Source organism: Poecilia reticulata, linkage group LG13, assembly GCF_000633615.1.
Source record: "Poecilia reticulata strain Guanapo linkage group LG13, Guppy_female_1.0+MT, whole genome shotgun sequence".
Lineage (NCBI taxonomy): Eukaryota > Metazoa > Chordata > Actinopteri > Cyprinodontiformes > Poeciliidae > Poecilia > Poecilia reticulata.
This window is the reverse complement of record NC_024343.1, coordinates 23,673,818-23,697,106: the sequence shown is the minus strand read 5'-3', so window position 1 is coordinate 23,697,106 and position 23,289 is coordinate 23,673,818. Positions and strand designations below refer to the sequence as shown.

Here is a 23,289-nt window from a genome sequence, read left to right as displayed (position 1 = left end):
TGCTGCAAAGCTTGTTGGGGACAAACAAGAAAATCAGTCTTTTTTCTTTTTTCTTTTATTAATTCAGACGTTAAAGTGTCGCAGAGTCAAAACAACAAATACAGACGATTTTAAATTTTTACCCAGAGGAGATCAGGAAAGAAATTATAGCTAATAATGAACTATTTTTATTAGAAATTCTCTACAATGACTATTGATTTTCATTTTCCAACATTGGCTTTATATCACGGCTAGATATTGCTTATTTTAAGTTATTTAATCACTCTCAAATGTTCATTACCACATACATGCCTTCGTAAATTGAGAATTTATGTGATTAGCCAGACGTTTTGGTCTAATTTCACAAACCAAATCCAGTTATGGCTGTTATGCCAGGCTTGGAGAATCAACAAACCACAAGGACCTGTTAGACAACATGAAGTAGGCTAAAAGTGACATTTCTTGCATGACAGATGAGAAAGAAAGAAATTTAATCTGGAAAAACATTTCTAAGGGCTTGGGACTCCGAGGGCTAGCTAGGTATTTTAATAAATTGTCATACTTAATTCTAATTTTTTCTGTAAATAATTAGCTGAGGTTTATTGAATCCTGCTTCTCTTGATTGCGTCTATAAACTATATCTTTTGGGTAATCATCTTATAAAATGTGAGATATTATGATCCCCAACTAAACCTCAGAATGATAACCTACTATTAGAAATTATTATTTGTGTCTGATTTCATTTCTTTTTCAATCCTTTGTATTCAAATCCTATTAGAATTTTATGTTTTATTGTTTTCCACTAAATGACGATATCTTGTTCACTGACTCTAAATTAAACCAATTATATGGGATGGGTTGGGCAATAGCCCAAAGTCAAGAACTCACCCTATTCACTCACCCATAGTCACATCTTTGAGGTATTTTTGCTGACTTTGGTTATTTTTGGACTGGTCAAAAGTCAGCTGAGTTGCAGTGATTGGTCAGAAAACAAGAAAATGTATAAAACGTTAAGGTGATTGGTCAGATCTGCAGAAAACGTTGGGATGACTGGTGAAAACTGCAAGTTGGACATTTTCCAACAATTAAGGGATTTGCAACATCTTAACTTCCTGGAGAGACAGATTTTATTTGAAGAACTAATTCTACAAATTCAGTCATCTGAGCTATTAGCTGAACTTCTAAAAGACACTGAAGCGTGACGCACATTTTCACCAGTTGTGAAGGAAACAGCTTTGCAAAATGAAAACCATATGATTGTCATTTTAAGGAAACAGTGCAGCGCTGCCACTGTGTCGACACCTCTCCATATATTTCACTTCCAGTGAATCGCAACAGTCCTGATAATGTTTCATTTCGTTTGAAGACTCCTACTGGTTTTGACCATTCGAGCTGCTGGGGGGAATATGAATGTGTGAGATGTGAAAATGTGCACATCTGTGTGAAACTGGGAGTTTGTGTGTGTGTGAGTGTGCATATAAATATGTAAAATCACATTTTAACATAATCAGTTTGTGTGTGTGTGTGTGTAGGAGGAGGGTCACTCTTCTGATCATTAATCATTCAATTATACACCTGTCAGAGTTCAGACAAGGGGGAGAAAATGGAGGAGGGGGAGTGAGGAAGAGGGAAGGGTGGAGAAAGTAAAAAAAAGAAACAGAGGAATGCAGCGGGGAAAGGAGGAAGAGAACAGGGAGAAACTGAATGACTTTAGAGGGAATGTCGAAGCTCCAGCAGGACTGAAAGGAGTAAAAAAGCAACAGGGGGAAAACCTCATTGTCTGTGTGCGGACAAGCTGTGACAGAGGCAAGCAGCTGGATGGTGAAAGTCTCTGAAAGGTCGCCGGAAAGACAAAGACACAAACATGTAGAGTAAGGAACATGTGGCAGATAAGAACAAAGCAGTGCAGAATGGTAAAGATGCAACCAATCTGTGTGTGTGTTTGTCACCTGGACTGATTTAAGAGCTGCAAACAGGAAAATAACACAATTTAAAAAAGCTAATATGAAAGAAGACATGCTGAAACCTGGAGGAGGCTTTACTTGGATTAAAACAGAAATATTCAATAAACTTTGGATCAAAAGAAGCTTAGTGAAGCTATTGAGGAATTGAAGGGTGGCTATTCTCAAAAATAAGCACCAGAGGCGTATTGATTACAGTTTTATGGGGGCAAATCTAGTTTCTGTTTTTTGAGAATCCCTGATGTGAGAATAATGATTTAGTTGAGAAAAATAATAAGGAGCATTTGAAATGATTTTCTTCAGATTTTCAGGTTAAAATAAATTTTGATTTTCAATCAAATTTGACAATTAAAGCAGTACCACATTTTAGATGTTTCTCTCAGTATTTCACATATGATATCTCCCAGACTTTTAGATGTACTTAAATATCACACAATAAAAAAATAGTATCAACAAATAATAACAAAGTAAAGCAAAGCTTCTTTTTAATATTTTCTTTTCTTACATTGCTTTTAAAACTTCAAAATCTGCAATATTTACATGTTGAATATTCAAAAGGATAAAAAAACAACAGATTTTTAATCAGATTTCTTAGTCTGCTCTGTCCTCTCTTGTTAACAAAGCTGCATTAATAATACATTATGTTTATTTTATGTTGAAATAAAACTCCCTGATTTAAATGTTTCATTTTCTTTCCACATTTAATAACTACCTGACCATCTTGGGATGGAAGCTCATTGTCCTACATAAAGTCTATGAACTTATCCAAGTGATCAAGTTATTATTAGCTGAATTAATCTGAAAGTTGATTGGGTTGCAATGAAGTCACTCCATGAATTTAGTTTGTGTAGGTGAATGAATCTTCATCAGCACAGACAGAGCATCTGCTTAGCATAGCAGTAATTTAAGGTATGCTATTATAAGCTAGTCATTGCTGCTACCTTTGAGGAGCATTTTGATCAAATATATCTGACATGTATTCTGTCTCTGAGGTACAATCCTACCAATGAATGTTTTTTTTAAAACAGTGTATCTTTAGATTGTTTATGCAACAGTTTCAGATGTGAAGGCCGGAACATATCCGCTAAACAGTTTAGAAACATTTTTCTACACTGTAGATAGTCGGTGTCAGTATCAGATTGAAACCAGGTTGATACTTTAGTTTCAGATTCTATTTTATTTTTTGTATGGTATTTTCTCAACTCTACCATAAATAAAATAATTTGCTTTCATTTGCTCTCAAATGATATATTTTTTGGATGGTATTTATAAGACAATGCACATTAATCTGTTGTGTTTTTTAAAATGTTTCTTTTACATCTACACAAAAACACCTGAAGGTCAGAAGTTTGATTATATATAAACTTTAAATATTACTAGGTGTTGGTATCGGAGATGCTGGTCTTGTATTTACATGGTATTGGATCAATAACCAACTGTCCAGTATTGCACATGTCTAACGACAGAGGTAGACAGTATAGAGGTTGAAATTGTGAAAGAATAGGCAACGATTTGCATGATGATTGTGTTTGACTCTGTGCCATTTAAAAAAGCAGAAACTCTCAGCAACATATAAAGGAGGTTTCACTTAATTAGCTCTCACTAGATGCAGAGTTACATTGAGTTATGTTAAACAAAAACTCAATCAAGATGCATGCTGTGTATCAAATTCTTCATGTTTTGCACTCAAAAACATAAAACCAACAATATATATTTATATATATATATGAATATGAGGTAATTGTGTGTTTGCAGCCGTCTCAATGTTTAGTTGCAAGTACCTCTAATGCCCCAGGCCACAGCCATCTGCCCCCCTCCTCCTTACTTCACATCCACTCCTCTCTTCTCAGTGCACCCTTTCCTCCAGCAGTCACCGCTGCCATATATCTAATTTATGGCCGTGCTGAGTGTGTAACAGACTCATGTATGCATAATATATCACATGTGTAAAAGAAGTGCGTTTCAGAGGAGAGTCAGAGTGTAAGATTGGGTTCTGGCTAGTTTAGTCTGGACCACAGCACTTTCCTCAGATTTAGGCCGAAGTGTGCGCACGCGTCTGTGTGTGTGTGTGAGAGAGACGACCCAGCTGTTTCTGGGCTCAGCATCCACATGCAGGCAGAATGCCAGATGTCTCATTAGGCAAATTTGATTGGCTCGGGCGTTCAGGATGCAGAGGCGAGATAGTTCCATATGCGTGTGTCCATGACTTCGAGTGTGTACATTTACATAAGAGGGCCCCTGGATAACTATTTACATGTGTGCATTCTCAGTGCATGTGCATTCATTAGCCTGTGCTGGAACACTTGAATTTACAGACTGTTGATTAAAAGGCAATAAAAAATATAACTATGCAATAATTCGATATGAAGAAATGCAGCCAGAAAAAGTCCTTGGAGCTTTTTAGCCTTTAACATCTGCAGATCTTGGAGTTTATTCAGTTGTCTTTCACTTGAACAGGATCTGTGTTTTAAGTGTCACAACTTTCAGGTCACAAACTGGAGCTCAAGCAGCTACTTTAGCTTGTGCTTCAAACTCAACAGCATCTATTAACCTTCAGCTTTAACCTCCTTAAACACTTACGAGGGAGCGCTTGATTCATAATTTTTCCCTCCTCATTTGGAACTTGACGTGTTTTGAGCCTCTTCTTCACTACATCTTCATTTTACTGGAACAACTTACCTTTAAAACTCTCAAATTTATGTGTAGTAGTTTATATATAGATACTCCTCGTGTTTTGCATTTTGTGATAAGCTCCAAACCTTTCAACTCTGGTCCTTGAAGGACAACTTTTAGATGCGTCTCTGCTTCAACACACCCAAGTCAAATAATCAGGTCATTCGCAAGACTCAGGAGAACATGAGGAAGTAATTCAGTTCGTTTGTTTTTACAATTTCTGAAATTTTATGACTGTTGGTTTAGCATGGTGAATACCAAAGTTAATGAATTAATTCAAGATATTTGAAAAGCATATTTCTATGACAGTTTTCTAAAGGGTAAAATTGTGTCCAAGGGACAAAAGTGTGACACAGAATAAAGAAATCAGAAGGTTTACAAAGTTTGCTGTCAGGTGGAGTGCATACATCTCAAACTACTGCTGATATTTTCCCCTCTGTCATAAGGGAGTTTCTGCAAACTAAAAATGCATACGATGTTTATTTTAAACAACAGGCCAAATGCAATCACAACATTTTTTCTCACATTTATTACATCCTTTCAAGATGTGTTTTTGTTCTCACTGATAATTATCTGTATCCATCTTCAGGTTGTTTTTAATGTTCATGGCAATTATGTAATGTTCATCAACGTTCCAGCTTTAATTAGAGTAGTTGCTTCTAGATCAAGCTTCACAATTACTTCCTATTCTGAATAGGCCCAAACCCATAAAGCATGTTTTTAGATAAACTATGAGCCGTGCTTCTAAACAATGATGTTATTGAAGGTGTATTGCTGCTATCTAGTGGTGCAGGTGGAAATCATTTTTGTTGAACTACTGAGTTGGCAAAATGTTCCTCTTTAAATAATTTAAACTTTTGATTGGACCAAGGTTTCTGCAGGGAGCTGAAAACCAAACCGATTTTTAAATCAAGATGCTGTTGGATGCCAGGCAGGCTAGCGGGGAGGAGAAGAGATCTTTATTTAAAAGCCAGCAGTGCTACACATCCATGGAACATTATCGCTGTCTGATAAATAAAAGCTTGTGTGTGCTACACAGATATAATCTTGAAGATAGAAATCTCAGTTAAATATTACTGACCTATGACAAACCCCCACTGGCAACGATTTGTTGAGGTACAGTGATAAAGAAACAAGCTAGTGATGCTTCGAAGCAGCTGCCTATTTGAAAGGAAATGGCAACAGCACATCAGTGCATAACTTTAATCTGATCACAGAAATGTATTTAATATTATATGCATTTGTATACTAAAAATGATAGAAGCTTAATTGACATATTAGATAACTCCATCTCAGGTCAGTGGCCCCCCTGGGAAATATCAAAAATAGCATGTAATATTAACCAAACTGTATTTGTTTTAAAATCTTTTTTTCTCCTTTTGTTTCTGAGAAATCAAAATTTTCAGTCTGAAAACAACAAAAGATGTCACCATTTTTGCATATGTACAATTTCTTTTAAATTTTTGCCAAAACAGCTCGTCATCGCTTCTCATTTGAATTTAGATCTAAACTCTGACCAGGCCATGCCAACATATGACATATACATTGTTATAAAGTCATAAAATGTGAAAAAGTTTACGTGGTATGAATAATTTAGCAAGGTAATTCACCTCAAGACCTTTAGAAATGCTATATTAATTAACAAACTCTAATTTAAGACCGCTGACTAATTCGCTGACTCTGCTTCTCGGTGTTCAGAGTTGAGGAGACGTTAACCTGATGTCCGGTTTCAAAGAGCGAGAAGCATTCTGCACCAGGTCTAATACAAACACGTACACAGGTTAAATTAGAATCACCATCTGAACAGGAAGATAAAGTCGACACCCAGAGCGGAAACGCACAGAGGCATGGGCCAAACATGAAAGCAACACTCTGAACACCCTCAACTAAGACCCACATCAGGGACTTTCTTGATGTAAAAATGCAGATGATGCTGTTTTAGAGGGGCGATTAATGTGGGTTTAGGAAGGGTTTGTTTGACCCAGGGGGAAAGACTTTGACAAACTGTTATAATGCAGGGTGCTGTGGTGGTGCAGGGGCAAAGCACGACCTACGAATGAGGCCTTAGTCCTTGCGGCGGTGGTCGCAGGTTCGATTCCCGTCCTGCTGACATTTGCCACACGTCTTCCCCTCTCTGATTACTCTGTTTCCTGTTAAACTACTTTCAAATTAGAGCCACCAAAACCTTTTATAAGAAAAAAAAAAACTGTCCTAGTGTGACAGAAGTTTGTCACCTCAGGTGTTCTCTCAGCTCTCCATCAGAATCATCTTTAGCCTCTTCTGTTTCTATGCAAACGCTCAGCTTGTCTTCCTGTTCGCTGGTCATCACCTCTTGCTGCATCGCAGGTTGAAAGTCTGACTGCACAGTGGTCTGTGGCTGGTCTCCTAGTTCCTGTTCACACTCTGTGTTCTCACTTGGTCTCCACTCAGCATCCGTGCTAGTTTCTGTGTGCCGCTCTGAAACATCAACGTTTTCAGACTCATTTTCTCCCCCACTTTCACTCTTGCTCTCAGTTTCTGTCTCCAAGTTCTGTTTGGCTGTCTGCCTGCGAATCGTCCGTCTGTGCGTGCTGCGGCGGGACTTGTTGCAGTGGAGCGTGCGTCTGCGATGCCATTGGTTGATAGAGTGTTGGGCCTCCACACTGAGCTGGCGGGCAGCCAGCCGCGGCTGGAAGCTGGTGATGTAGAAGAGAGAGGCGTATAGAGTTGTAAGATAGTAGCCACCTGTAAAGAAGATTAAAAAAAAGAGTCTTAGGAACACTGATAAGCTTTAGACAACACAGTACGAAAGCTGTGGTTTTGTATTTCAGTGAATATTTCCTTGTAAAAGTGTTGAGATTTGCACATTTCACTGTTAAATCCAAAAACTTAAAACATTTTTTGTTAGAATTTGATGTGATAGTGAAGTGGAAACAGACATTACAAACAAAAATCATCTGAAAAGTGTGGAGTGCATATGTGCTGCGCTCTGCTGAGGCTTTGTGGAACCACCTGCAAGCCTCTTGGATGTCTGGAAACAAATTTATTCTTTTGAAAACAGCGCCATCAGACTGGACGGGGTAACATTATTTGATTAAATCTTGGCACAAATTCTCTACTGGCTTTTGATCTGGGCTTTGAATAGGCCATTCAAATAGATACTTATGTATGTTTTCAGTCCTGCTGGAAGGTGAGTCTCACATCTTTTCAACTTTGACCAGCTTCCCTGTCCTTTATGTCAACAATTCCTCAATATTGGTGAAGAAATACCACTGGAAGATTATTTCACTTATAATATGGTAAAAATGTCTTAAAAAGTGAAATAATCTGCCAGTGGAACTACGGTAATGCTTTTTAAAAATCAATATTAAGAAATTATTTACATATACTGGCAAGATCATATTTCTTGCTGAACCTGTAAGTTAGCTCTGTCTTATTTCAAGTGTGCTCAGATATTTGGACTAGAACCTAGACCAAAATATTTGGTAAGAAGAAGTGCTTTTGCAGTGAAACCAAAGTTTTCAGAGAGTTTGTTGAAAAGCAACTGAACACAATGTGTCACCAGATCAAAGGTCCCCGTCAAATCCAAAAATTTTAAAATAAATGCAACTTATACATGTTTTTTCTAATCTTCTTGACATCTTTTAAAATGACGCCACTTATAGTCCAGAAAATATGGCACTTATTGGTTTCACCTTCTCCCTGTAGCTGTGTGGGGTCCAGCAGCTCCATCATGTAGTCCGTGTCCACCTGTAAGCTGACCAAGTTGCTACGGAGGAGAACCCAGGTCAAACAAGGCAGGAAATCATCAGCTCCAAACACCGCACCTGCAATAGAGCAGAGTTTCAAGTACCGGCCCATCCTCACTCAGTACCGGGACATTAACAAACATACATTACCTGCAGCAGAAGTAGTATTAGTGCTCATGCTGTGGTAAATGCTCTTGCAGACCTTGAGGAGGATCTGGTTCTTCTTGTTTGGGGAGTAGGCCTCATGCATACTGGCCCATCTCTGCTGTATTCGCTCCAAAGTGACAGAATCAGGGACTCCGACTCCTTTTGATCCACCAAGTTCTTCAACCCCGTTCTTTTCTAGCAACAGGAAGTTTCCTTGGAGACGCTGAAAGCTGCCGTCGTTGGTCCTGGAGGTGTGGATGCAGGAGTAGAGATGGGAGGAGACGGGCTTCAAGGCCACTTTGTGAAGAGCGAGCTCCACCAGAGAGTCTAGAGGAGGATGTAGAGACAAATGATGAGAAATATACACAAGAGCAAAATGCATCTTGGCAACAAAAGGGTATTTGAGAATTTTAGATGTCTCTCACCAATCTCAGAGTCATTCAAGTCAGTGATGCTGTCCAGTATGGCATGAATGTCTGGATAATCCAACAGGATCTCCCTGAGAGACGAGAGTGATGACCTCACTTCCTGTAGGTACTCTGCTCCCATAGGCCCAGTGGGGTCAGAACCTCCCTTCAGGGTCATCTCTACAAATCCTTTAACTGCCTCTCCGAAGGCATTTCCTTTCCTCTCGCTCATCTCCACCACCCGATTGGTCAGCCTCTTCTTCTGGGACACCAGACCACCGAGTGCCTGGCCCACAGCTGACAGACGGTTGATGACCTTACCAGCCAAGCGGTGCGCTGAAGGGTGGAGGGGCCCTGGGCCTGCTAGTTGGCACTCCTGCTCCTCCTCTATGCTGCTGATGGACAGCGAGTCGAGCTCCAGCGATGGGGGTTGGAGCAAAGACGAAGGCCTAGGTGGAGGCAACCAAACTCCATCTTCAATCCAGGACACCCTGTGTGGAGACTGAGGCACAGGGCTGCTGTGGCGGTGCTGCTCAGGTGTTCCTGGTGTGGTGGGGGTGGAAAGGCTCCCCGTGCTCGCTCTTTGAGGGATGGTACAAGCCAAATCCCGGCTGGGCCTCCGGAGGACCACTCCTGTTGGCGTTTGTGGGCCGAGAGGGGAATCAGCGGACCTGGCTCTGGTCAGACCTGCTCAACAAAAAAAAAAAACACGCTCTTTTAAATTAAAGATCAACCACCTGCTTAATGTTTGTGTGTTGATGCATTTGACTCTGACCTGATCCCTCTGTACCGGCAGCCTTGGATTCCTGGTCCAGTGAGATGGCTCGTTTGCTTTGTATCCCAGCCCCGGCCCAAGTCCGGGTGGTGCTCAGGCGTCGCTGTCGTCTGAAACTTGATAACTGTAAAGCCGCTGGCCGGTGAGTCAACCAGTCATCTCCATGTTCATGAACGTAGAGGGGATTTATGATGCACAGGGCGCCATTGGCAGAAGTCAGCTTCAGAAAAACAAGCAGATGAGCAGAAAATAAGATTGGAAAGATTGATTGGTCCGTCTCATATTTATATTTATTTTTCCGCTTTTTAATCTCCACATCTGAGAATACCAAGTATTTTAAAAGACATAGGGAGAACAATCGCATTATTGTTAACACTAAAACCTTTTATTACATGGTTTTCACAGAAATTGAGACCTTTTTCAGTAAATCACTAGCAGACTCAAATAGAAAAACAATGTTTATTTAACAACTGCTCAGATCTGGCACTGCACAGTAATAATGAAATAAAAACATCAAATAGCAATATTAAAATAACATTAGATATGATAGTAACAACTGCAATTAACCCCATTTTCCTTACTATGTCTTTCCTGTCATCACGTTAATGAACTTAGCAACTTGATCGCTAAGCTCAGGGTTGGCCACCAGGATAATTCATCTCACAAAAAATATGATTGCAAAGCAAACTTTTAATGCATGTCATTGGAAACACTACAGACAAATACTGTATCCAAACAGTCATTTGAAATTTCATGTTTTTTTTGCTATGGCAATTTCTATTTGCTACATTGTGCAGCTGCAATGATGTCTTCATTTGACCTGTATTTTATTTCCATTTGCTTTCACAATTAATTTCAATAGCATGCAGTTATATTGCTTTGAGTAAATAACCCTTCTGCTTTGCCTTTTTATTCTTCTGATACTGTAGCGTACATAGTGTGATCCTCAACTAAGCCCACAAACTTTACTTCACTAGAATTTAAGCAAGTGTGATTAAAATTTGACACTGTTTGCCATTTCCACTCAGCAATATAACCTCTTAGATTTACATTCGAAATGAAATGGAGGTAGAGTCAGGACAAATCATGATAGATAGGAGAAAACAACAATTGTAAAACAGTTTTACTAATGTTGTAATAGTGTGTATAGCATGAAGTGGGCTCCAACATAAATAACTTTTAAAACTTTTCAGAGATCCAGTCCATGTAGACATAATGCAAAGTAAGCAAATTCTCCATCATAGAAAATGCTTTTAAAAAACACAATTTGTTAACAAACCTCTGCTGGTCTAACGGCACACCATGCAGACGCTCTTATTTGATTTATAGACGATTCACTCACAGCATGCCAAATGCTTGAAGAGGGTCTAAAAGCATGGCAGTCTGACAAATGTTCTAATTATCTCGGAAAATAATTATAATTTGACCTGTTGAGGGCATGCAAAGACTGAACAAAGGGCAACATTTCTGTTTCCAACTTTTCTTTTGTTTACTTGGAGAAAAAATGTGGAACTACCCACAAGCTTGACAAGCAACAGCTTGGAACTATTTTTACTAAGTGGCTAACTAATGTTACAAGCTATCCTATTCCACATCTCTAGGAAGTGAATTATTTTTAGCATGAATTTAACTTTCAAAGTTCCTCTTCAAGTCGCTTAGTGAATCGTTTGTTTTGTGCTGCTGCAGCTTTTGAGAGGATTACAGGACTTTGAACTTCCTCACCGGGTAAAAACAGGGAAGTTGTTCGTTTGGTGGGTACGCTTGCTCACTCTTACAAAATAACATACCTGAATGGAGCACATCACATGGCTTGGCTCCTTGTTGGGCATTTCTTCTGCTTGTTGTTCAGGTGGTGTGGACAACCACGTTTCTGCAGAGCAGAAATCATTACTCAACATGGTTTTAAAATGACTGTAGTTTTGTATTTTTGATGCAGGAGACTGGAACCAAGGACTCACTAGGTTCAAGCTCAGAGAGACGATCTTGATTCATCTCAGTTGGACTGTAGAGCCAACGGGGGATGGACAGGCAGACAGCCAGCACATCCCTGACACGGACAGAGAGAGATGTGTAAAAATATTCACAACCATTAGTGATGTATCTTGAAAGTATGCAAGAAAGGAACTCTAAAAGAATTTCACACAACTAACAGATTCAATATGATACAGCAACACAATGCTTTCACAGTGAAGTGAAAGGAAAATAATACATGTTTTTTTTTTTTTTTTACCAAAACAATTATATTGGGTATTGATTAGTCTGATTTCATGCCCCTTAATTATTCAAGAGTCCACTGAAATGTAGTTTAAAAAAAAAATTAATCCATCTCTTCTGTGGTTTGTTACATCAGAAAACAAACAATGTCAGAAAGACCAAGAAGCGCAGCAGAGAGGTCAGGGAGGAAGGTCTGGTTATGCTTAGGTCATAAAACAATACACAATTTTTTAAACTTCTAACACAGCATTCTTCGATCCATTATTCAAAAGTGGAGGCAGGAAGGAACGACTGCAAACGTATCAACATATGCTCCGATACCTAAACAGGACAGCAGGTTAGATATCTGAACAGAAGAGAATTGATTGAATTGATCAGGGAAGCAGCCAAGAGATGCATTTGGCACAGCTAATTAATTTAGATGCCGCTCTGAACAATAAATTTATCTGGACCACAGGTTCCATGACTGGTAATAGAGCAGAATAGGATCGATTATATACTTTATTGCCCCACAGGGGGGAGATTTTAGTGCAGCAGCAAAGTAAATGGCAATCAAAGCATGTAGTTATAAGAACATAAAATATAAAACAGAAAAAGAAATAGCACACTACACAAAATGCGTAAAAATTCAAGTAGTATGATTACTTCTTGAAGGCATTGTAACGACACAATATTTAAATTTGCTTATGAGGTTTGGTAAGACTTTAAAGTTGCCATCACTTGTATATGCTATAAGGTTTTTAAGAGAATTTTAAAATCTCCATTTGACTTTATTTCTCTGTATATCTCATAGTCAAATAACAAAAAAGGTTCAGCTCACAACTGTAAATACGGTAAAAGCAGTAAAGTATGTTCCTACCTGGTCAGAGAGTAGAAGAGCACCAGCTGAGGCAAATCAGAGAAAGACAGACGAGACTCAGAGAGCTGGAAGGCTGTCATAGAAAAACAGAGAACAGAGCAGAGCAGCTCAGTGTCATTTCATGTTTAATTGAAGAAAAGCACATTCTGAGAAACAGTTTCAGCTTTAAATAAGGAAGTTTATAAAGGGGACTTCTGTAGAAAATTTGCTGTCACCGCTGAAGTAGTTATGCTTGCTGCTTTTCTCAGTCATTCACTGTTTTCCTGACAGTAGACGGTTTAAAATAAGCAAATTTCAGCAGGTCAGCAGATACAGTTTTGAGTGAGAAACAATGCCATGTGTTTTATTATCACACATCTCAAACCTTTTTCTCTGGAGCAGAGTAATCATATAAGAAAACTTTCATTTATCAAACAACAGGCAGCAAGTGCACAAGTTCAAACAATATGAGTTAACAGTTTGCACAGACACAGAAAATACCTGCAACCGTACTAATCAGGATTTTGCAAAAGGTTAATGTCAGCCTGAATTCCTCCATTTGGAATCTTTTTTTCATGCTGGAATACCCAACCATGTGTGAACATTTAAGTGAAACAGTCGCCACCAGCTGAAGGCTGATGAGTTGGAAATGATCAGAAGCAAGCAAACAAAAAAAAAAAAGATTCAAGTATATTGTGAACTAAAAACAATAGATATTAGTGTAGTGGAGCCAAAAAAACACAAACATGAACTAAGAGGCTGGCAGCCAAGATCCCCCAGTTTATGCATAGCTAGTTGTCATGGTGGGATGATATTTTGGCAAACTGTCAAAATGTATATTTGACATAGTCAATGTGAAGTACATTCAAAACCTAAGAATACTGCACAAACTGTCATACATGGTGGTGGCACATAATGCTTTGGGCCTGGGTTTTACTGCCTACAGTTCTGGTTTATTGCATGTAGTAGATGGAACATTGGACTACCTCAAAATTCATCAACCTCATCAAAATGTTACCCTGGCCATTGCCTTCCACTTCACTATTCCGTGTGATTTCTCCCATTGAAGTGGATTCCTGCTGTAGATTTTCTACCAGGCCAATCAGAGTGCAGAAGGAGAAGTTGTGAACGATGACATCAATTTTATGGACTGTTTTAGATTTGTGGTCTGGCTGTAGTTTTAGCAAAGGCAGCGGAGGAAGTGAACACAATATTTGGCCACACTTCCAAATATTGTATTAACGTTAGCAGTGGTCTCATTTCCTCATAGCGGAGGAGGGTTGCAGGCAATTTCCAGTAAGCTTCATAACGCCGAACTGGTGCATTATATATGTTACGGCCAAATGTTAGCAATTGGGTAAAGTTTTAAACTTCAAACAGAGTTCATGCCTCAAAGCAAAGTATAGAACAAGAGGCTGGTTTTTACCAACAGAGAGATGATGGTGTCAAAAAGGAAATATCCTCCTAAACACACAAAACTTATTTATCACAATAAACATTCCATATTTATTGTTTTGTGATAAATAAAGCAGGTTAATGTGAAGCTTTTGGAAGGCCCTGACCTCGAATGTACAGATACTTTTCTAAATATGTTTAAAAGCAGCAGTGTGCATGTCAGGAAACCAACCAATTCAAATTAAATCTATCACCTTTGTCTGAAAGAAATGTCTAATATCCTCAAGAATTACATGTAAAACTTCTTGATGGCTACGAAAAAATTATTTGAAGGGAAACGTGTAACGAAGTATAACTGGGTGGATATTTGAACATATGTAGATATATTTAAATTTGAAGGTGTCATTGGCCTTATCATAATATTGACTTTTTTGATGTGTTTGTTTGCAATGTTTAGCAGAAGTAACAAATCCGTAAAGAGATGTCGAAAGAGAAACTCAAAGGGCCTCAGTTGACCCGGCTCCACCCAGGTAAATGCTTGCATCCATTGTTTCGTACCTGTTTCCTTGCAGTTCATATTATAATCGAGAACTTCTCCATTCTGATCCCCTGCAGACACACACAGCAGGCAGGGCTGAGACGTCACAGAGTCCCGCACAACCAGGAAGCTCTGCAGGGAAACACAAAGTGACTCATTTAGCTGTCTGAAGTGCGACTGAAGCCCGCTGAGAAGTAAGACGTTTCCTCTGAAACACCAACACACACAAACCTCGCAGCGGGGCTCCATGGCAACCAGGCCACAAGAAGAGAGACACCGAGGCGTGGATATAAAACTCTGACAATTTCAAAGTGTGGTTTTTGAAAGCTACAGCAGTTCATCTTTTTAGCAACATGGTGCTGTTCTGATCTCTCAAAGACTCAAAAACATTTCTCTAAGTGTTGATATGCGAAGATATTGTCTGCGGTGAAGTTTACTATCATGGGCCTGCGACCTAGACATAGCTCAGTTTGTCTCAGCAGTTCGACGTGGTAGATCTTGCTGCAAGATTGATCTAACAAAGCAGATTCTGTTCTGCTAATCGACTGTTGGCCTAAAAACAAAAATCATTCATCTTATATGAATAATAAAAATGGATTTTACAAACACGTTAGTTATGTTCGATGGTCAAGGGGAAGACTGCTAGCTTGACTTCAAAATCCTCCACAATAGGTTCTTGCTTGAGAAATTAGTAGATATGGAATCTGGATGAAAAGTTGAGTGGAAGAAAAAAATGTGTCAGAAAAAGGTACACAAGTACTGTAATAACCACAGTCAGGAGATAATTTTGGAAAAAGCTAATTAAAACGTTTGAGGAAGGTTTGTTTTGTCACTGCAGCTGGAGTCAGGACCAAACACACACACACACACACACATTTGTAAGTCATTTTTTAAAAAGTCCAAGTCTCTGAAATATTTGAGTGAAAAGTCCAAGTCAAGTCTCAAGTCCCTTGCCTCAATTCAGTGTGAAGTCTCAAGTTGCAAATCAAATTTACAACATCTAGGTCACTTTTAACCCCATGTAGTTATAGGTTAGAACTTCAGTCTTTAGGCTGGAGTTATAACGTGAGCATGTGATAGTTAACTTTTAATAAACATTAAAATGTTTAAAGATAACTTCAATATTTTACAATTACCGTACCGTTCCTGCTGAAGGCTCTGTTTTCATACCATTATATATTGAACTAAATATGTTTAGCGGGTTTTCTGATCTACAGCGACAGCTTCATGACCTGAACTCACCACTACATCTGATACAAACAATAAAAATTCACTCGTGACACAAAGTCTAGGAAGTATTTCCTTTAAATTGTTCTCATAAACTTGTGACTGACATCCTGTCTTTCGGAAACTAACTTTGTGGATCTTGGTTAATGGTTAATTTATTTGAAAACAAAGCAAAACATCCATAAACATTTATTACCTTCATGTGACCATTTTAGTAATTTTAACACAACAATGCCACTGGTTTATCCTTTTAATAAACACACAGCATCCTGTTATCTCTTCCAGGTTACTCGCATATGTGTAAAAGCAAAAATGTGACGTCACACTTGTATGAACCAATCAGAATCCAGCAACATTTAAATCGAAATCTGAAGGCAGAGCTTCTCAGTATATACGTGCAGGGCATTGCTTAAAAAAAAAGGAAGCTCACAAAAGGTTTCTTTTCATAATCTCAAGAAGCATTTTTGATCTTTCTACCAAAAGATTAAAAAAAACCCTGAGATGCTGTTATTAGAGACTGCTGTTATCAATCAGATCACCTTTGCGTTTTCCTGGAAGCAGAAGCAGCAACAGAAAGCGGTTGGTTGAGTCACGGTGGACTTGAGTAACACGAAGCACTTTGAGTCCAGAGCAACTGCTCACTCATGTAGTAACTTCACCTCAGCTCAGAGATGTTCCCACACATTAGGATGAAAAAAAAGCATAAACATACATGCAAGATGTGGCTTTCAGGCTCAGAGAGCTCAGAAATAAAGACAAGCTCACTCTACAAAGAAGTGACGTCCACTTTTTTAGGTGATTCACTACAACCCAACCGCCGAGTCATTTTTTTTTGTTTGTTCTACATCTATGTCCTACCACAAACTCCACAACACACCGGAAAACTGTGCCAAAAAAAAGCCTTCTTCCTCTTTCATGGGTTAATAACCCGATGCTTCCAGTTAGCATAAACAGAATGCTATTTAAAACAATCATCCTGTAGAAAGCGAACGTCTTTTGCTACTCACAGATCTTCTCTGCAGCTGGTACATCCATTTTGTAAAGTCATTTCCCTGATACGCTCATGCTGTTATTCAACAGTACTTCTGCATTTAGCTTAAAACGCATTTTTTTGTATTTTCAGATGTAAAACAGAAAAGGGAACTGCTGATGCCTCGGAGAGAGCAAGTGCTGAACAGGACAAAAAAAAAACTTTGGCTGAAAGCAAAACTTTTTTTGTGTTTATCTCCAAATTCAAGATATAAAGTTTCAGAAAAAAACTTCGATTGCATAAGAAAACCAAAAGGTTGATGGTGATATGCAAAACTTAGCAACAAGGGTATGAATATGAGAAGATCCAAGAACCAGGATGCCCAATGTGATCAGAAATTATTCGGAGGACCGATGGAGAAACATATTCTGTTTTAGAAACTTCTTACATCGGTTTATGTTAAGAGCTGAAATATTCATAAAACTAAGCAGAATAATAATTTTATCCACGCAAAAATGAAACAGAGCCCTATGAACTGCATAGATTCATCAGACCCGAATTTAACACATCTTTTGGAGGAGAAATAGCTTCATTTCTCACATTAAACAAGTAGATTCACAGAGAACTATCCAAACACAAAACGTTTATAGATGATGAATCGGTAATGTTTCTGTAAAACTAAACCCCCATTACCATGTCGTAGTTTGAGTGGATTTGGTCTTGAGACCGCATTTTCAAAGTCTTGGTCTTGAATAGATTTTCAGTCCATCCTGTGTGGATCTCAGATCTGCTGGACTCAGTTTTATTTCCTCAAGAAAAGTCAGAATCACATTGTTTTTTTTTTTACTGCAACTTGGAGAAACCTATAATGTAAAAATGGAGAGCTAATTTATTGGACACCTACTTTCTTATGTTTGCCACAAACACTATAATATTATTACAGCCTTGAAATTGGTTTGGTCTTCTTGTTGACTCAGCCTCTGGTCAGGCGACCTAGACCAGAGCGTTTCTGCCCTGGTCATCAAGACAAACCGACCTTCGTGTTTTAACGTGTTTTCCTGCTTCAGCATGTCTGATTTTAATTGATGACTGGCTAACATGCTTTTACCTGCTAACCATTGGTTAGCAGGCTTTTGCTTGACCACAAGCATTTGAATCAGATGTATTCAAGCACGGAAACACCAAAAGAAATTTAGGGCAGTGTGACTCGAGAACCAGTAGTTTTACATCCTGGTCCTCAAGGCGCTTTGTCCTTCATTTTTTACAGGTTTTCCTGAACCAGCACACCTGAAACAAATGAATGAATTACCTCTTCAACACACCATTAGGTGTTAAAGAATCCTGTTAATGTCCAATTATTTAAGTCAGGAGTGTGGAGGACGGGAAATAAATAAAACATGCTTTACAATGGGTCCTGAGGATTAAAAATCCACTGGTCTGGACAAAAGAAGAAACAAAAACAGACCTTGACCTTCAGTGTGGTAAATTAAAGCTCTGGACAAAAGAAGAAACAAAAACAGACCTTGACCTTCAGTGTGGTAAATTAAAGCTCGGCTGAGCTTTCGGGAGAACTTTCATGTCTTAGTTGGGTTATTAGACCCACACTGTGATGCACTGATGCCCAAGTTCAGATTAGCAAATGAAATGCCATCACTGTTCTGCAGCTTTCAGTTCCATTCTCAAACTGCATGTGGTTTGAATTCTTAGTTTCACATCTTTTTGCATATTAATAAACTGCTGATATGGAAGTGAGCTGTTATGAGTGTTAAGTCCAAACACAATTTAAAATGTAAATGTTGAAACATTATAATAGAAGAGTAAAGCTCAAAAGATTGGAATATTGTGAAAAAGTTCAAGATTCGATGTCACTCGCTTCTAAAACTGAAGCTCCTATATAATATGACCAGCAGAGTTAATGACAAGGTTTTCTTTCTTGTAATTTTGATGATTATGGCTTGCAGATTGTTAAAAACAAAATTTAAGGCCTCAGACGATCAATAAAATATCAATAAAAACTATATTTGCTGAATCCACAAATTGCAAATTGTAGCTTACAGAGTTTGGAAGATGGCTGACTTGTCAGTTGTCCAACAGACAGTCATTGGCCCCCTCAATTAGCAGAATAAGACACAAAAGGTCATTGCTAATCAAGCTGTTTGTTCACACAGGACTGTATCCAAGCATTTCCATAGAAAGTAGAGATGAAGAAAAACATGTAGAAGAAAAAGGTGCAATGGCAGCTGGCGTAGCTGCAGCTTTGAGAGGATCGTCAAGCAGCTTCACAACAAGTGGACTCAGGCTGAAGTCAGCGCACCAAGAGTCATTACAAACAGACGAAGCCTACATATAGGTTGCAAATGTTGCATTCCACATGTCAGACCACTCAATATCAGAGACGTCTTACCTGGGCTGAGGAGGAAAGGAAATGGACTGTTGCTCAGTGGCCCAAAGTCCAGTTTTCAGGTGAAAGTAAGCTCTGCATTTCATTTAGAAATCGAGGTCCAAGTTGTCTGGAGGAAGAGTGGAGCGGCACAGAAGTGTGAAGTTTCCAGTCGGTGATGGTTTGGGGAATCATCTGTTGGTTCAACAATTGTTTCCACTGGGCTTTCTGAAGACCACAGTAAATGAAGCCGCTACCAACAAGCTGTACAGAGATGCTGGTTTAATTTTCCAGCAGGACCTGGCACCTGCTGCCCACACTGCCAAAGGTACCAAAAGCTGCTTCAGTGACTGTGGTGGTACTGAGCTTGATGGACCAGCAAACTTTCATGACCTTTAACCCCATAGAAAATCTACGAATTGTTGTCAAGAAACACCAGACGCACCAGGGTAGATGACCTGAAAGCAGATATCAAAAAAATCTGGACCTCCATAACACCGTTACCTGATCACTTCCATGTCATGACGCTCTGGTGAAGTAATTTACTCAAAAAAAAAAAAAAAAAAGAAGAAGAAGAATTTAATGCATAGAAATGAGCTTCTCAGAAGCCTGATCTTATGTACTATTCAGAGTTTTGGGTTTTTATTATCCATCAAAGTTATAAGAAATAAAAAGATGAAATATTTCAATCTCTGCATAATGATGACATAAGACTCATTTTCAAAAGTCAGAACTTTTTTTTTTTTTTTTTTAACAATATTTGAATTTTAGGAGCCATACTTCTTGTCCTTTAGACAACACGGTTCCTCAACTTTTTCCGACTGTAGATAAGTTTAAAAACAGAAACTTACAAATGCTTGTCGATTTTAATGAAGATGAATATCACAAGTAGCGTTAGAGAAAGAAGACAACAGCAAATAGTAGAATCTAACTAAGCAACACGTATCCATTCATGTCAGACAGGTTTTCAAATTATCTAACATTTGGACGTATCTGACACTCAGTTACTCAGTTGAGGACATTTCTTAAGAGTTTGTCATCTTTTGTTTCCATTTTAAGATAAAACCTAGAAGGCTGCTACAAAATATAAGCACCATTTATTTTTAAGTGTCTTTTGAGGTAGAAACTTGAAAAGTATTTATTTATTTATTTTTTTTTTGCATAATTGTCTGTTTTTAGATGGGCAACAACAGAATTTATATACATATAAAAAAGTAAAACACAAAAAAGTAAGTAGGTCTGTGGTCGGATTATTATTTCTCAAAACAGGAATCAATTCTAGAATAGAAATTATGCTCTCAACAAATTTTTGATCACGGCCTTGTCGTCACTCAACAGGTAATTCCTCTCTTACCCCGGCTGGTGCTCCACGGATGGCAGCGTGGGCCCCCTCTCTGTCCCAGGGGCCACGGGGACACCAGGCGTCCTGACAGCCCCTGAGCTTCTCTAGCAGCGAGAGTCTCCGCCGGCTGCTTCTCCAAGGGATCGCTGTCGTCCCGTTAACAGGAGCATGCACTGCCCTGGACACCAACACACAAACACCATGACCGGCATGCTCAGCCTATTTATGCACACAGAGCAACGGTTTGACACCTCTGCAAAGAAACTTTACAGGCTGGGAACAATCGTAGGTGTAAGATTTTGGTTTATTTAAATTCTATCCAAATTTTCAAAAATAATTCAATACAAGTAATCAGGTTGTACTTACATGTCTTTCTTTTTTTCCTCAGAAATTTCTGCACATTTTTCCGTTTTTTTTCTCTCTTGAACTCCTCTTTCCTTCTTGCAGAGAACGTGTTGCTTAAGAGCTCAAAATACCAGCAGGGCTAAAATAGGAAGTTCTCTTTCGTCTCTGCAACACAACCCCAAGAGATTTCCTGCATTAATGTGGCAAATTTTTCCACATTTCAACATTGTACCGACGACCCGTGCTGCTGAGAAGAAATGTTTTCCCTTCTGTCCCGTTTCACGACAACTAAAGCAACTTCGGGTTCCATTAGAAAACTCACAGCAGCTTTTTATACCCTGCCCTTTTCTCGAGTCAGCCTGTGGTTAACCAAAACTCTGAGCACATTGAGAACAGTGAAAAGACTGCATGTTCTCCAAATGCACCGTGAGGGTATGTTTATGTGTAACTGCGGAGCTGCGGATATCCTCTGCTGGGCAACTTTTACAACCTTTAAATGCTAAGATAATCTGTGAATTTCTATAGGGCACAACATGTCACACACGAGAGGAAGAAGCACTAAAATCTTACATAAGAAGAAAAGCAAAAGACAATTTAAAAAAGGTTTGAGGTTATTTTGTAATCTCTTTGAGTGGACTGGATGGCCGAAGCTTACACAGCGCTGCATGTCACGAAAACCGCTCGCTTTGAGGTGTTGCTGATAGGTCAGCGTTTCCATGGCAAAAAGATTCACGGTTGTTTTTAATCAGAACAGGTGCTAACCTACATCATTATCTCAGCCGCAGTCATAACCAAGTCTTGATTGAAGGATTAAGTACGGGACCATGTGGTTGGTTGTCTGTCCTGTATTTTTCTAAGTCGTCCAGTGATGGACTGGTGACCTCTCCAGGGCTGACCCCGACGCTCGCCCATCGACTGCTGGAGTGGATGGATGGAGCAAAATTTCATATTTAACCATTATTCCAACTAACACGTTGTCCTAAGCCATTATGTATATTTTTAAATAAATCTGTTTATTGCATACAATAAAATTTTAAGTAAAGAAAGATCTACACTGCTACATAATAATATAACATAAACTTTATGAATTCAGTTTCACACATTATTTTGAATGATTTACTCCCCCGTTTTAACTGTCCAAAAGGAAATTTGAACATGTGTCCAATAAGTCTTCATTGTGGTCACCATTAAAAAACACCGAGGACGCTGCACCTCTTTACATAAAAATCCTGATTGTGTTTAAACACGCCGGAGGATCAAAAGCATCAAATACAAAAATTAAACCTTATTTGTAGGCGTGCGCCGATTACCGATCTTTAAAAAGCTTGACCTGCCAGTACCGTTTTTGGACGATAAAATAATTTTGCCTGAAATGTTAGTAATGGTGGTGTGACTATTTTTAGCTGAAAACGTGCAGACATGACCTTGTGGGCTGGTCTGTCAGTCAAATCTCGATCACAGGAGAGCAAAAGAGGACAGTGGTTGATTTTTAGACGAGTCAACCACTTTTGATTGATTAGATGTGAAGATCTGTTTCACATGCAGGCATCGACCGATCACCGATCTCCCAAAATTAAGGAAATAAATCTTCCGGATGAAGCATCCCTAATCATCTGTGCTGCAATTGTGGATTTACTTACCTGTTTTATCACAATAAAAGAAGAATACAGTTAGCAGTAGCTTCATTCCTCTGCTTGTTTTTGCTTCAAACCCACCTGGACTCAGCAGAATCCAGCAGAGAAACAACTGAAACTGGGAGCAGAGACAATGTAGCACAAGTAAAATATGAATATACTTGCCAGTCATAAATTAAACCAACTGCAACGCAAACATTATCACACAATGTTTACAAGAATCACTGTGAATGAAATGAAAGTTTTAGAAATAAGCATCAGAAAAAGTTTTTCCAAAAAAACAAAACAAAAAATATGCTACTCAAAGTGAAGTACAAATAAAACAAAAACTGTACACAAGTAAATGTACTTGATCACTGCTCACCTCTGATATTTGTTGATGGAGAAGTAATGCTAATGTTCTGGAGCAGCTCAGAGTTCTGACCTGAATCTGACCGAGAACCTGAGCAAAAGATTAGGGTGATGGAAAGTAGTTCTTCCTACCTTAAAGACTTCAACTCAACAAATCATTTTTAACTTCATTCTCCTTTTACGTCATTTTAATATCTTTTGAAAGATGCCAATCTGATTTCTTTTCAGAATAAACTTCTTGACTGAATAAAAACGATTTTAAATCTATATCTGTATGAATGACCTTTGACCCGATCGTACAGAGTTTAAACTTCTAAGGGGGAGGAAATCCTGAGTAAATCGTCATTAGGCAGGTGAATGACAGACGGAGCAAAGTGCGGTAACG

The 23,289-nt window shown here is 38.8% G+C and overlaps 1 protein-coding gene across 1 annotated transcript; it reads right to left on the bottom strand.

Annotated features, from left to right (window-relative positions):
* Nucleotides 1-5,555: 5,555 nt before the first annotated feature.
* On the bottom strand, nucleotides 5,556-23,280 carry rinl (Ras and Rab interactor-like). The gene is made up of 11 exons (XM_008426130.2): nucleotides 20,941-23,280; nucleotides 20,587-20,752; nucleotides 14,676-14,787; nucleotides 12,744-12,816; nucleotides 11,629-11,717; nucleotides 11,458-11,540; nucleotides 9,671-9,890; nucleotides 8,914-9,582; nucleotides 8,492-8,815; nucleotides 8,288-8,419; nucleotides 5,556-7,337 (listed from the first exon to the last, which is right to left on the bottom strand). Coding segments are annotated over exons 1-11 (2,364 nt in total). The 5' UTR covers nucleotides 20,943-23,280; the 3' UTR covers nucleotides 5,556-6,843.
* Between the last annotated feature and the right edge of the window lie 9 nt (nucleotides 23,281-23,289).

What these genes read in the sequence shown, in the direction of transcription:
- rinl (XM_008426130.2), bottom strand. An exon ending in TCCGTGGAGCACCAGCCGGG is followed by an intron (nt 14,788 to 20,586) that starts GTAAGAGAGGAA and finishes GTTTCCCTGCAG; the next exon opens with AGCTTCCTGGTTGTGCGGGA. An exon ending in CTCTTCTACTCTCTGACCAG is followed by an intron (nt 11,718 to 12,743) that starts GTAGGAACATAC and finishes TGTCCGTGTCAG; the next exon opens with GGATGTGCTGGCTGTCTGCC.